The 15,029-nt window shown below is 37.5% G+C and overlaps 2 protein-coding genes across 2 annotated transcripts in view; one reads left to right on the top strand and one right to left on the bottom strand.

The window, feature by feature from the left end:
• Positions 1-11,865, top strand: part of LOC127425801 (puromycin-sensitive aminopeptidase-like) — a 40,899-nt gene extending 29,034 nt beyond the window's left edge. Inside the window, exons 18-23 of the mRNA XM_051672060.1 lie at positions 378-520; positions 692-748; positions 2,927-3,034; positions 9,885-10,040; positions 10,198-10,245; positions 10,409-11,865. Of these exons, the coding sequence (XP_051528020.1) occupies positions 378-520; positions 692-748; positions 2,927-3,034; positions 9,885-10,040; positions 10,198-10,245; positions 10,409-10,555 (659 nt within the window). The 3' untranslated portion in view covers positions 10,556-11,865. The remainder of the gene's footprint in view (positions 1-377; positions 521-691; positions 749-2,926; positions 3,035-9,884; positions 10,041-10,197; positions 10,246-10,408) is intronic.
• The window catches only part of mrpl4 (mitochondrial ribosomal protein L4), a 170,384-nt gene that overhangs the window by 91,183 nt on the left and 64,172 nt on the right, over positions 1-15,029 (bottom strand). The window lies entirely within an intron of this gene.

Consider the following 15,029-nt stretch of genomic DNA (forward strand, 5'->3'; position numbering starts at 1 on the left):
AACTAAATTGCCATGTTACAGATTAATTTGTGCTAAATTACTTGATTGAACACACCGCTTTTGACGTCAACCTTTTAAAAGGAGATAAGCCTATTTATTTTTCTATTCTGACTTTGCATGATATTATTGATTGCGTTTTATTTTTTGCAATCAGCATAGTTTTTTTCTCGTCTGCCCACGACCCTATCAGAACAGACCAGCAACCCACCCGTTGAGAACCATTGTTTTAGAGTACTTCAACAGACCAAGTTTCCCATGTTATGTCCCTTACAAGTTCAGTGGTCAATCAGTTGTTTTTAGTCTATCATTTATTTGCCACGAGACACTGAATATTATTTACTCTTCTTTTGTTGCCTCTCTCTTTTTCTCTCTCTCAGGACATTTGGATGCCCTGCTGCGAGGTCTGGTGCTGGGGAAACTGGGTAAAGCGGGGCATAAGGCCACTCTGGAGGAGGCACGGCGGAGATTCAAAGAGCATGTGGAGGGTAAAAAGATTCTGTCTGCAGACCTCAGGAGTCCAGTAAGTCCTCTAGCACCTCCCTCATACACTGCATATTCACTGCATTTTTTTGATGATGCAAACCTAGTTGTTTTATTTGTGAATGTGTTTTAGTTGATTTTGTGATTGGTTATCCTGAATTCTTCTTAATAGTCTTGTATCTGCACATTGGTGTTATTTTTATCATTCTAGGTGTACCTAACAGTTCTAAAGCACGGAGACAGCACAACGCTTGACACCATGCTTAAGGTGACAATTGCCACATTTCTAAACACTACACAGCAAAAGTATTTTAAGATGCAATTGAATAAAACTAGAACCAGCACTGAATGTCAGTACATTGGAATCTACGGCCAGATTCAAGAAACAAAAAAAAAAAAAAAAAAAGAAAGTTCTTAGGAACATTCTTACAAACCTATAATTTATCATAAGTGTAATATTATATATAAGTCAGAAGTTTACATACACCTTAGCCAAATGCATTTAAACTATGTTTTTCACAATTCCTGACATTTAATCATAGAAAACATTCCCTGTTTAGGTCAGTTAGGATCACTATTTTAAGGATGTGAAATGTCAGAATAATAGTAGAGAGAATTATGTATTTCAGCTTTTATTTCTTGCATCACATTCACAGTGGGTCAGAATTTTACATACAATTTGTTAGTATTTGGTAGCATTGCCTTTAAATTGTTTAAATTGGGTCAAACATTTTGGGTAGCCTTCCACAAGCTTCTCACTATAAGTTGCTGGAATTTTTGCCCATTCCTCCAGATAGAACTGGTTGTAACAGAGTCAGGTTTGTAGGCCTCCTTGCTCACACATGCTTTTTTAGTTCTGCCCACAATTTTCTATCAAATTGAGGTCAGGACTTTGTGATGGCTACTCCAGTACCTTGACTTTGTTGTCTTAAAGCAATTTTGCCACAACTTTGGAGGTATGCTTGGGGTCATTATCCATTTGGAAGACCCATTTGTGACCGAGCTTTAACTTCCTGGCTGATGTCTTGTGATGTTGCTTCAATATATCCACATAATTATCACTGTCACGACTACTATGTTGCTCGGAACTGCACCCAAGAATTTCACACACTATTGCACTTGTGTATATGGTTGTGTGACAATAAAAGTGATTTAATTAATTTTTCTTCCTCACGATGCCATCTATTTTGTGAAGTGCACCAGTCCCTCCTGCAGCAAAGCACCCCCACAACATGATGCTGCCACCCCCATGCTTCACGGTTTGGATGGTGTTCTTTGGCTTGCAAGCCTCACCCTTTTTCCTCCAAACATAATGATGGTCATTATGGCCAAACAGTTAAATTTTTGTCTCATCAGACCAGAGAACATTTCTCCAGAAAGTAAGATCTTTGTCCCCATGTGCACTTGCAAACTATTGTCTGGCTTTTTTATAGCGGTTTTGGAGCATTGGCGTCTTCCTTGCTGAGCAGCCTTTCAGGTTATGTCGATATAGGACTCATTTTACTGTGGATATAGATACTTGTCTACCTGTTTCCTCCAGCATCTTTACAAGGTCCTATGCTGTTGTTCTGGGATTGATTTGCACTTTTCACACCAAACTATCTTCATCTCTAGGAGACAGAATGCGTCTCGTCCCTGAGCGGTATGATGGCTGCGTGGTTCCATGGTGTTTATACTTGCGTACTATTGTTTGTACAGATGAACGTGGTATCTTCAGGCATTTAGATATTGCTCCCAAGTATGAACCAGACTTGTGGAGGTCCATCTTTTTTTTTTCTGAGGTCTTGGCTGATTACTTTTCATTTTCCCATGATGTCAAGCAAAAAGGCACTGAGTTTGAAGGTAGGCCTTAAAATACATCCACTGTACACCTCCAACTGACTCCAACTAGCATATCAGAAGCTAACTGGCTAATTGCCTAAAGGCTTGACATCATTTTCTGGAATTTTCCAAGCTGCTCTAAGGCACAGTTAACTTAATCTATGTAAACTTCTGACCCACTGGAATTGTGATATAGTCAATTAAAAGTGAAACAATCTGTCTGTAAACAGTTGTTGGAAAAATTACTTGTGTCATGCACAAAGTATATGTCCTAAACGACTTGCCAAAACTATAGTTTGCTAAATGAAATCTGTGGTGTGGTTAAAAACAAATTTGTTTGAATGACTTCAACCTAAGTGTATGTAAACTTATGACTTCAACTGCATATATATATATATATATATATATATATATATATATATATATATATATATATATATATATATACACACACACACACACACGACATTCTTATGAAGTCTTTTAGGAAATGCACAATATTAAGTTTTTTCGGAATTTGGAAAATAAGAAGAAATCAGTAGTTAAGAATTTTATTGTTAAGAATGTTTTGTGAATCTTGCCCCTGCCAATCATTTAATGCCGCATTTCTCATGTTTCTGTTCAGCTTCATAAGCAGGCAGACATGCAGGAGGAGAAGAACCGTATCGAGCGAGTGCTGGGAGCCATCCCTGCGCCTGACCTCATCCAGAGAGTGCTCAACTTCGCCCTGTCGGTACGTACATGTACACACACACTCACTGTAGAAAATAGGTCAGGCTGTGGAGAATATTCAAGCACCAGAAACATGTTTTTTATGAGTGAAATGTTTGAACGGTAAAGGGAAGGACACATTAGAAAAGTTTTTTATTTTTATTTTTTTGGTTAATTTCAAAACAAGAAATGATATTTTGCTTAAAAAAACAATAAAGGCAAGTTTTGGACCATTAGGGTTCTTTTTAGGGCTGCACTATTACTATACAAAGAAGTCATATTGCAATTTTTGTATTTTATTATTAAAATAAAATATATCCTTGACCAAAACTTGGAAATTATTTGTCCATACTCTACTGCCAATTAAAAAAAAACTTTGGGTTCACACCAAAATCAGACCTTTTTCACTTCAGCCAAAAGCAAACAAACAAAACAGCTATGCAGTCCAGTTAAACCAAGGAACTACCGTTTAGCTTTTACTTTGGCAGACAACTGCAGCTAGTCCTTAGTAGCTGAGTTCACATTCAAAAGAGCTGTATAATGTGCTCCTTATTGTAACATCTTTTCCTCCTCCGTCCACAAAAACCCGGTGCCATGGGGTATATTATTTGTATTTGTATATTAACCTGTAGGGGCCAACATATTTGTAATTATGCAAAAGTGAAATTAAAGTAAATCTGTAGTGCTTTAAATACAACCCACTCAGCATGCTTACATTAGCAAACGTAACCAAACTCTTAGCACATCTGTTACTGAGTACGGTGTGTGCACTTAGCCGCTCTGTAACCAGTAAACACTATGTGCATCCCAAATCGAACTTCTGTACTATTCTACACCATTTTGCAGTGTAAGTAGTGCAAGTAGTATGTTAACACTGAAAATGCAACAAAAAGAAGTGTACTACGAGTACCTGGATGATACTTTTTAACCATCAAAACGGAGTGTAGAATACTGGACACTTTATGCACTCGAGGCTTGCTGTACGTAGCGGAAGGGGAGGAGTTACCTGGCTGCAATGCTGGTCTGACAAAACAGTTGTAAAAAATGGATAATGTGGCAACTAGCTAAACTTAAGTGAAGATAGCACCTTACAAATCACTCCACGCTTTGTGAATATGTACGTTGTTTGAGATACAAGTGTTGCAGTGAGGTTGGCTAACGTGCTAAAGCTAGCGGCAACACATCACATGCTTTTACAGCGTCACTTCCGTCAGCTGTTAAACAGTGAAAGCCTCCATGTAATTGAAAAACGTTAAGTGTTCCATTTGGGACGGTACTACACTTTGAAAATGTATACAATACATGTTGAGTGCATAGTGTATTGTGCAAGTATCTATCTAGTGTATAGTCCGTCATTTGGACACAGCTACTGTGAGCCTCGTGCCTGCTCTTAGAATTAGAACACAATACAGACAGGACATAAACATTGAAGTGACCAGCCTGCGCATACTTGATATATTTTATTAAATCACAGCCCTTTCCTGTTTAATAATTGCACATGGTCATATTGTGATTTTGATTTTTAGATAAATTGTGCAGCCCTAGTTCTTTTATTTATTTATTTATTTATTTATTTATTTATTTATTTATTTATATATATATATATATATATATATATATATATATATATATATATATATATATACACTATATTGCCAAAAGTATTCGCTCACCCATCCAAATAATTGAATTCAGGTGTTCCAATCACTTCCATGGCCACAGGTGTATAAAATGAAGCACCTAGGCATGCAGACTGCTTCTACAAACATTTGGGAAAGAATGGGCCGCTCTCAGGAGCTCAGTGAATTCCAGCGTGGTACTGTGATAGGATGCCACCTGTGCAACAAGTCCAGTCGTGAAATTTCCTCGCTACTAAATATTCCACAGTCAACTGTCAGTGGTATTATAACAAAGTGGAAGCGATTGGGAATGACAGCAGCTCAGCCACGAAGTGGTAGGCCACGTAAAATGACAGAGCGGGGTCAGCGGATGCTGAGGCGCATAGTGCGCAGAGGTCGCCAACTTTCTGCAGAGTCAATCGCTACAGACCTCCAAAGTTCATGTGGCCTTCAGATTAGCTCAAGAACAGTGCGTAGAGAGCTTCATGGAATGGGTTTCCATGGCCGAGCAGCTGCATCCAAGCCATACATCACCAAGTGCAATGCAAAGTTTCGGATGCAGTGGTGTAAAGCACGCCGCCACTGGACTCTAGAGCAGTGGAGATGCGTTCTCTGGAGTGACGAATCACGCTTCTCCATCTGGCAATCTGATGGACGAGTCTGGGTTTGGCGGTTGCCAGGAGAACGGTACTTGTCTGACTGCATTGTGCCAACTGTGAAGTTTGGTGGAGGGGGATTATGGTGTGGGGTTGTTTTTCAGGAGCTGGGCTTGGCCCCTTAGTTCCAGTGAAAGGAACTCTGAATGCTTCAGCATACCAAGAGATTTTGGACAATTCCATGCTCCCAACTTTGTGGGAACAGTTTGGGGATGGCCCCTTCCTGTTCCAACATGACTGTGCACTAGTGCACAAAGCAAGGTCCATAAAGACATGGATGAGCGAGTTTGGTGTGGAAGAACTTGACTGGCCTGCACAGAGTCCTGACCTCAACCCGACAGAGCACCTTTGGGATGAATTAGAGTGAAGACTGCGAGCCAGGCCTTCTCGTCCAACATCAGTGTCTGACCTCACAAATGCGCTTCTGGAAGAATGGTCAAAAATTCCCATTAACACACTCCTAAACCTTGTGAAAAGCCTTCCCAGAAGAGTTGAATCTGTTATAGCTGCAAAGGATGGGCCGATGTCATATTAAACTCTATGGATTAAGAATGGGATGTCACTTAAGTTCATATGCGTCTAAAGGCAGATGAGCGAATACTTTTATATATATATATATATATATATATACTATATTATTTCAATTATAAAGTGTTTATACACCAGTCAGCCACAAGATTAAAACCACCTGCCTAATATTGTGTAGGTCCCCCTCGTGCTGCCAAAACTGCACCAATCCACATCTCAGAATAGCATTCTGACATGCTGTTCTTCTGCATCTGGCACCAACAATCATGCCACGGTCCAAATCACTGAGATCAAATTTTTTCCACATTCTGATTGTTGATGTGAACATTAACTGAAGCTCCTGACCCATATCTGCATGATTTTATGCACTGCACTGCACTGCACTGCTGCCACACGATTGGCTGATTTGATAATCGCATGGATGATTGTTGGTGCCAGACAGGCTGGTTTGAGTATTTTTGTAACTGCTGATCTCCTGGGATTTTCACGCACAACAGTCTCTAGAATTTACTCCGAATGGTGGCAAAAACAAAAAACATCCAGTGAGCGGCAGTTCTGTGGACGAAATGCCTTGTTGATGAGAGAGGTCAACAGAGAATGGCCAGACTGGTTCAAACTGACAAAGTCTATAGGAACTCCGATAACCACTCTGTACAATTGTGGTGAGAAGAATAGCATCTCAGCATGCTATTTTGAGATGTGGGTTGGCTCTGTTTTGGCGGGACGTGGGGGACCTACACAATATTAGGCAGGTAGTTTTAATGTTGTGGCTGATCAGTGTATATCATGGTAGTTTTTTTGTTGTACTGCATTAAATTTATGCTGATTTTAAAATAATGCATTTTAGTAATTTCAGTATTTGACTTTTATTTGGTAAAATAAATGCTGTATTACAAGAACTACAATATAATAAGAATCACCATTATGAATAATAGGAATTACAAAAAGTACCAAATCTGTACGTATTAAAGACACGTGGGGGTGGAAATTGTTCTTTACTGTCAAGAAAATAATGTCATAATGCAAGAAATGGGATTTTTTTATGCAAAATATACTTTGTTTTTTTATGGTAAAACATGACCTGGACATGTTTTCATAAGATTCACCCTATTAGATCCTTTTATTTGCTGCTATCAGAATGTATAACCATACCATGAGCTAATGTTCTTTTTTTTCATCCAGTCACATTTATTGTTCTTTTAATTATTGTACAGTTGTATTTATTCTATCTTTTAAATTAATGTAGATAGACTAGAGCTGTCAAAGTTAACGAGTGAATTTATTCGATTAATTAAAGTTTAATGCATTAATAATACTTATTCTTAATAGTTCTTAATTTATGAATGTTAAAAAAGTATAAACCAGCATATACACTGGTCAGAGTATGGCAGAACCTTTTGATGTGTTTTCCCGGAGTCATTACACTAAACACACATGCTACAGCGGTGTCAGTGATCATTTGATGGGGAAAGGACCTCTTAACGCTATTTGTTGTACAAAACAAACCCAAGATATCAAGTACTTTGCAGCCTCTTTTTGGCACAATGTAATTACCACAGAAGCACGTCAAGTTTTAACTATCACGAAAATACAGTATGAGATGTTTTTTGCAGGTGCTTTTCATGTGAAGTTCAAAGCGTTCAATGCGGCTTCACAATTGCTGTAGCAAAGTGGATAGCCACAGTCTGTGGAGGATGAGAGTTTAAGAGATTTAATGCCCATTGCAATGTATACTCAACCTATGGTTGTATAGTTCTTTCAGTTAGTCAACCTCCCACTTAGAATTTGCAAAACGTTTAATGTTACTTGTATTGGTGCTATTTTAGTGCATTTCTTATCTTTATACTGTTGAAGGCTCTGTTTGGACAATGTTAATAAAGCATTATTGTTACATATATTTTTGTTTTCTTTCGTAAGAAGAAAATAAGTGCATTTTTACTGGAAAACAAGTATATGTAGAGAGAGTCTAATTTCAGTACTTGAAAGATTTGTGATTTATCTCAATTATGAAAACTTATGTGATTAATCGCGATTCAAAAATGTTATCGACTGACAGCATTAATAAAGACATTCGTTGATCCACATAAATACTTGTTATGTGCATCTACTTGTTTTGCACAATTTAATGCACAATACTTGGTCAACACAGCTGATTTACACAACTTCTCAGTAACTTATTGCACATTGTACTGTATAATACTCAAGAAACCTATTGCACAATGTACGATACTTTATATTCTTGTTTTGTTTCTCTTTTTTATTGAATTTATGTTCTGTTGGTACTTACTTAAAGGTGCACTCACTAATTTTTTATGTCATGTCTTATTGAAACTTTACAGATTGTTTCACTTTTAATTGACTACATCACAGTTCCAGTGGGTCAGAAGTTTACATACACTAAGTTAACTGTGCCTTTAAGCAACTTGGAAAATTCCAGAAAATTATGTCAAGACTTTAGGCAATTAGCCAGTTAGCTTCTGATATGCTAGTTGGAGTCAGTTGGAGGTGTTCAGTGGATGTATTTTAAGGCCTACCTTCAAACTCAGTGCCTTTTTGCTTGACATCATGGGAAAATCAAAAGAAATCAGCCAAGACTACAGAATAAATTTGTCGACCTCCACAAGTCTGGTTCATCCTTGGGAGCAATATCCAAACGCCTGAAGGTACCACGTTCATCTGTACAAACAATAGTATGCAAGTATAAACACCATGGGACCACGCAGCCATCATACTGCTCAGGAAGGGGACACATTCTGTCTCCTAGAGATGAACGTAGTTTGGTGCGAAAAGTGCAAATTAATCCCAGAACAACAGCAAAGGACCTTGTGAAGATACTGGAGGAAACAGGTTGACAAGTATCTATATCCACAGTAAAACGAGTCCTATATCAACATAACCCGAAAGGCTGTTCAGCCAGGAAGAAGCCACTGCTATAAAACTGCCATAAAAAAGCCAGACTACAGTTTGCAAGTGCACATGGGGACAAAGATCTTACTTTTTGGAGAAATGTCCTCTGGTCTGATGAAACAAATATTGAACTGTTTGGCCATAATGACCATTGTTATGTTTGGAGGAAAAAGGGTGAAGCTTGCAAGCCGAAGAACACCATCCCAACCGTGAAGCATGGGGGTGGCAGTATCATGTTGTGGGGGTGCTTTGCTGCTGGAGGGACTGGTGCACTTCACAAAATAGATGGCATCATGAGGAAGGAAAATTATGTGGATATATTGAAGCGACATCTCAAGACATCAGCCAGGAAGTTAAAGCTCGGTCGCAAATGGGTCTTCCAAATGGATAATGACCCCAAGCATACCTCCAAAGTTTTGGCAAAATGGCTTAAGGACAACAAAGTCAAGGTATTGGAGTGGCCATCACAAAGATCTCAATCAGACTGAAAATTTGTAGGCTGAACTGAAAAAGCATGTGCGAGCAAGGAGGCCTACAAACCTGACTCAGTTATACCAGTTCTGTCTGGAGGAATGGGCAAAAATTCCAGTAACTTATTGTGAGAAGCTTGTGGAAGGCTACCCAAAATGTTTGACCCAAGTTAAACAATTTAAAGGCAATGCTACCAAATACTAACAAAGTGTATGTAAACTTCTGACCCACTGGGAATGTGATGAAAGAAATAAAAGCTGAAATAAATAATTATTTGTACTATTATTCTGACATTTCACATTCTTAAAATAGTGATCCTAACTGACCTAAGACAGGGAATGTTTTCTACAATTAAATGTCAGGAATTGTGGAAAAACTGATTATAAATGTATTTGGCTAAGGTGTATGTAAACTTTTGGATTACATTTTTTTTTAATGAGGGACAAATTAGTGCTCCTTTTAAGGACTTTTGTTATTTCTGTCTCTGTGATTAAAGTTTAATGCTGCAACGCTTCAATTTCCCCACAGGCGATGAGATCAATAAAGTTCCATCTCATCCCTCTCATCTAATTTAAATTAATTTTCTCAAATCTGACATTCTCATTTCAGTCAGAACTGAGGTTTAATCAGAGTCTGTGCAAATGACAAATCTCAGAAGTGTGAACAGTAATAGTAGATGTGGTATTTTTAGGAAGAAGTTCGTCCCCAGGACACAGTGTCTGTAATTGGGGGCGTCGCTGGAAGCAGCAAACAGGGCCGCAAAGCTGCATGGAAATTTGTGAAGGACAACTGGGAAGAGCTTCATAATCGTTATCAGGGTGGTTTCCTTATATCAAGACTTATCAAGGTAAAACGAATGCAGTACACACAAAATATACAACATTAAGTTAATCATGTATAGTGCAAAACCTGATTTATTCAGTATGTATCATTAACTATCTAGAGTATTAAACCAAGTAGCAGTGTTAGTAATGTTTCATTTGTGTTCTGTTTTTTCACTGTAGCTCACAGTGGATGGGTTTGCTATAGATAAAATGGCTGCTGAGGTTAAGGTAACATCATTTGCTTTTCACTTGCTTCCACAAAATGTTAAATACCTGGATTTGCATATATTTACATTTAAATGATTAAATTTAAGTGTACGAGTTAGAAGAGAGATCTTTAAACCCTGCTGGTTTTTAGTTAACAGGAATTGTGTGATGTTTGTGTTTTCAGAGTTTCTTTGAAAGTCATCACGCTCCAGCCGCCGAGCGCACGGTACAGCAGTGCTGCGAGAACATTCTCCTGAACGCTGCCTGGCTCAAGAGGGATGCAGACGACATCCACCATTACCTGCTCCAGCGGAAAGCACCACCTGTCTGACCTCTGAACTTTGACCCCTTCCTGACCTGCTCACTCACTCCAAAATGAGCGTCATTTGGCTATCTTCAGTAAAACAGAAATGAATACAAAACTGCAATTTCATCTTAAGAATAACCCAAGAGATAGAGACACTATGAAGCAAGACTGGTATTCACTCTTTGAGTGTGGTGTAGTTCCACATTCTGCCAGTAGGAGGCACAAGAGCACCCGTACAGAGCTGTGACTGAAATGGAAGATTCTCCATATCATATTTTATGGGCTGGTAATGCATGTACACACTTTGTTCCCTCAGTATGGCACTCCTCTCACACACAGTGGTATTATAAGTTTATCATGAAATATCTCTTGACCTTTCCATTCAACAATAGAAATGACAAGCATGATGTTTCTTCTTTTTTTTTTTTCTGTAAAAAAAAAAAAAAAAAAAAAGATCTTCTCCTTCAGTTTTATTAATAATGGCTATATACGCATTTTATCCCGAATCCTCTGCAGTTTGACTGGGCAGAATGGGGGTTAAAGGTTGGGATACACTGGTAACACAATGGACTCAATGGTAACGGCTCTAAATACCTTCGTTAGTAATGGTTAGGAAAGAAGAAGCATAAGCATGGTACTGTGTGTATATTGTATACTGCGAGCATTAGTTCTGAGACCTTCAATTAATCTGAAATGTGATTATATATATACATGCGTATGATCTCTGATCTTTGCCCTTGTCTCCTGTACTTCAATATCACCTGTTCTACAGCATATTTCCAGTGGTTCATCCAGTAATTGCCGAAAAAAATAATAGAATGGAAAGCTAAATTACACAAAAAGGCTTCAATGTCATTAGCATATGTCATAATAATGCAAAGCTGTTTAGACATTTTATAAGATGTATTTAATGATTTTACTGTTGTGGAAATCACACTTGAATGGCTTTCGGGCCAAATCTAATCGGGGCCCACAGAATAATGATTTAACCTGGTATCAAACTAAGAGGCCTTAAATTGTTTAACCTGTTTTGCATAAGTGATTGTTCAATGGCATGGTAACTGTTGATGAGATGCACCGGTCTGGCTCGTTATGTGAGATCATGATCATCAAATTCTGTCTCTGAATCTTTCCCTGAAATGTGGTTTTGTTTAAAAAATTAAATTGATGTTCATTAAAGAAGATGAGAAAAAAGATGGACAAAAAGTATAGTGTGAGAAAAGTATGTTTGATTTGTATGCATGATGTATGATTGCTCATGCTCTATTACGTATTTGTGTAGATTTTTTAAACTAGTCAACTGAATGTTTACCCGAAATGTAAATTGTGCCATTGTACCAGTTCACACAGTTGAAATTAGTGTCTTCAAAGACATAAAACACACATTATGAATACACATGTAAATAGTGATTTCAAATAATGTACCATAATTTTCATAAGAGAAAATTCAAGGAATTTAGTTTTATGATATCAGCTGGGCCAGAGATGTACAGAGATTAGAGATAATTATGATCAGAACTTTAAGGGATAGTTCACCCAAAAAAGAAAGTTTACCATTTACTCACCCTCATGCCATGCCAGATGTTTATGACTTTATTCTGCAGAGCACAAATTAATATTTTTAAAGGAATATTTCAGCTCTGTATGTCCTCACAATGCAAGTAAATAGGTACCAACATTTTGAAGCTCCAAAAATAACAATGGCAGCATAAAAGTAATCCATATAACTCCAGTTGTTTAATCCATGTCTTCTAAAGCGATCTTATCAGTTTTGGGTGAGAACAGATCAAAATGTAACTCCCTTTTTACTGTACATTTTGCAGTCTCTAGGCTGGATCATGATTTCAAGCTCGATATGGCACTAGGAAGTATAATCGAGATTGAAATCATGATTACCAAAGAGACTGCTGTTGTCAAGATTTGTAGTGAAAGAGGATTTATGTTATGTTATGGTCTGTTCTCACCCAAAACCAACTGGAACGCTTCAGATTCGCTTCATGCCATCCCAGATGTGTATGACTTTATTTTTTCTGCAGAAGACAAATGAAGGTCTATACAGTGCAAGTGAATGGTGACCAGAACTCTGAAGCTCTAAAAAGCCATAACGTCAGCATAAAAGTAATCCATAAGACTCTAGTTGTTTAATCCATGTCTTCTAAAGAGATCCAATTGGTTTTGGCTGACTAAAATGTTACTCCTTTTTTACTATTAATCTCGACATCAGCAGGATCATTGGCTATCATGATTTCATGCTCGATTACACTTCCTAGCGCCATCTAGCCCTCTATACTTCAGAAGACATGGATTTAACCACTGGAGTCTTATGGATTACTTTTATGCAGCCTTTGTATGCTTATTTGGAGCTACAAAATTTTGGTCACCATTCGCTTGCATTGTATGGACCAACAGAGCTGAGATATTCTTCTAAAAATCTTTGTTTTCTGCAGAAGAAAGTCATACACATCTGGGATGGCACGAGGGTGAGAAAATTATGAGAATTTTCATTTTTTTTTAGGTGAACTATCCCTTTAAATGTTTAAGCCGCCTCACTTATTCTGTTTTTATAGTAATAACAGGTAAATTTGAGATGTGGCAGCTGTTTTCAACTGAACTTCACAACAAGAGAGAACTTCTCTTCATCAGAGACAAAATTATATTATCCTCTTAAAGGAGAGAACTATAAAGGCCCAAATATACTTCATACGAAATCAAAGAACAAACGGATCCCAAAATGGTGTTTTGCGTTCGATTCGGTGGTTCGTAACAGCTCACGTGGGCGAACTTTTAGGAAAACTTCTAACCAGCTGTTAAACAACTTCTTACTGCCATTGGTCCACGTCATCGGTAGGTGTGAGCTGGAGCTCCACCTACAGCTAATTCTGTTTATGTAGTTCAGTCAGTCAGAATCAGTCAACGAGAACACACCGGTGTGTAGTTATAAACGAGCTGGTGCAAATTTTCCTCTGTATGATCGTTTATGTGGAGAAATTTACCAAGACCATGTCCTGTGATTTTTTTTGTTGTTTAATTTGTCCACAAAAAGAGTACAATCTACTCAAATACTCTCAAGTGCCCATTCACTCATGTGCCATCTTCCGCGAAAGCCATTCACACATCTGCCCCCATAAAATATGCCTAAAATCATTATTTTGTATTTATTCTGCACAATAACACTTTTATACACTGATCTTTGCAGTAGTATCAGTGTCATCATAAATTACAATAACAGAGTGTAACCGGCACATATTATGGCCACGTATAGCGCATTAGCACCATGAATTCAAAATGTAAACAAGACAAAAAATAAATATTTCTACTGCATATTTATGACTTTCAATTATCATCGAGTGCTTGAAAACAACTTTTACTGATCTCTTGATAATTCTACTCATAAAATGAGGCATAAAGTCACTGATAACATATTTAAAAGTCATGTCAGTTAAGGTTTAACTAAGCGTCCTCATTTTTAAATGCTCCTCCAAACACCTCCCACAGCAGTGTGGTGTCTGAATGTTAGCAGCTCGGCTGTTCAGCACTTCTTTTTACCCTCTGAAAGAAGAACAAATGAGAACTTCTACGGAAGTATATTGGGGTGCTTCTCCTTTCTTTGATTCTTCGTTCTCGAGCCTGTGACCCGGAAGTAGATAAAATGCACTACTATGAGGTGAGGACGGAGAAAGCATTCTGAGGACGCTTGAGCCAAGGGGTCAGGAATTGGCTGGTTAGCAGGTCCCCGTTAGCACCTGCTGGTAGATGCTGGAACTACACCACCAGATGGCAAAAGCATGTTTCTCCATAGACAGCCAACAATTTTTTATTTTTTTCTCCAAGAACCATTTCAATTTCAATTATTTTCATTACATTATGGCACATCATATCTATTTCCATTGACGAGTGATCAGTCACGAGACACCGAATCCCGGAACTGAGCGCCCATGAGCAAAGATGGCAGCCTCCAGTTCGCTAGTTTTTTTTTTTGTTTGTTTGTTTGTTTGTTTTGTTTTTTTGTTTTTGTTTTTTAAGCTTTATTTACTAACAAATCACACAATAATCAAATACAAAATAACAATGACAATAATTGCAAAAAAAAAAAAAAAAAAATTCAGTCAAAATAACAATATAAATAAATAAAATAAACAACAAAATAATACAAAAAATTAAGAACTATACACATAGGGGTATTGAAATCAAATCCATATCTCTAATTGCAAAATAAATACAAAAACTTTAAACCTTAAAAAGGATAATATTTAATGGCTTTTTTGCTTTGGTGTTCCTTAAACCCTCCAATGTTTAAGATACTGACAAAGCTCAAACTTAAATTGTACAAAACTAGGTGTACTTTCTGACCATCGACATTTATGAATGTGATATTTCCCTAAAATAATAAACAAATTAAGAACCAAACAAATAGTATTTTCTTTAAAAAGAAAAGCTTATCGTAAAAAAATAAATAATAAAAAAAAACATTTTTGTCTTCCAAAGTAATATCAGATCC

The sequence above is a fragment of the Myxocyprinus asiaticus genome, chromosome 35 (assembly GCF_019703515.2).
Source record: "Myxocyprinus asiaticus isolate MX2 ecotype Aquarium Trade chromosome 35, UBuf_Myxa_2, whole genome shotgun sequence".
Taxonomy (NCBI): domain Eukaryota; kingdom Metazoa; phylum Chordata; class Actinopteri; order Cypriniformes; family Catostomidae; genus Myxocyprinus; species Myxocyprinus asiaticus.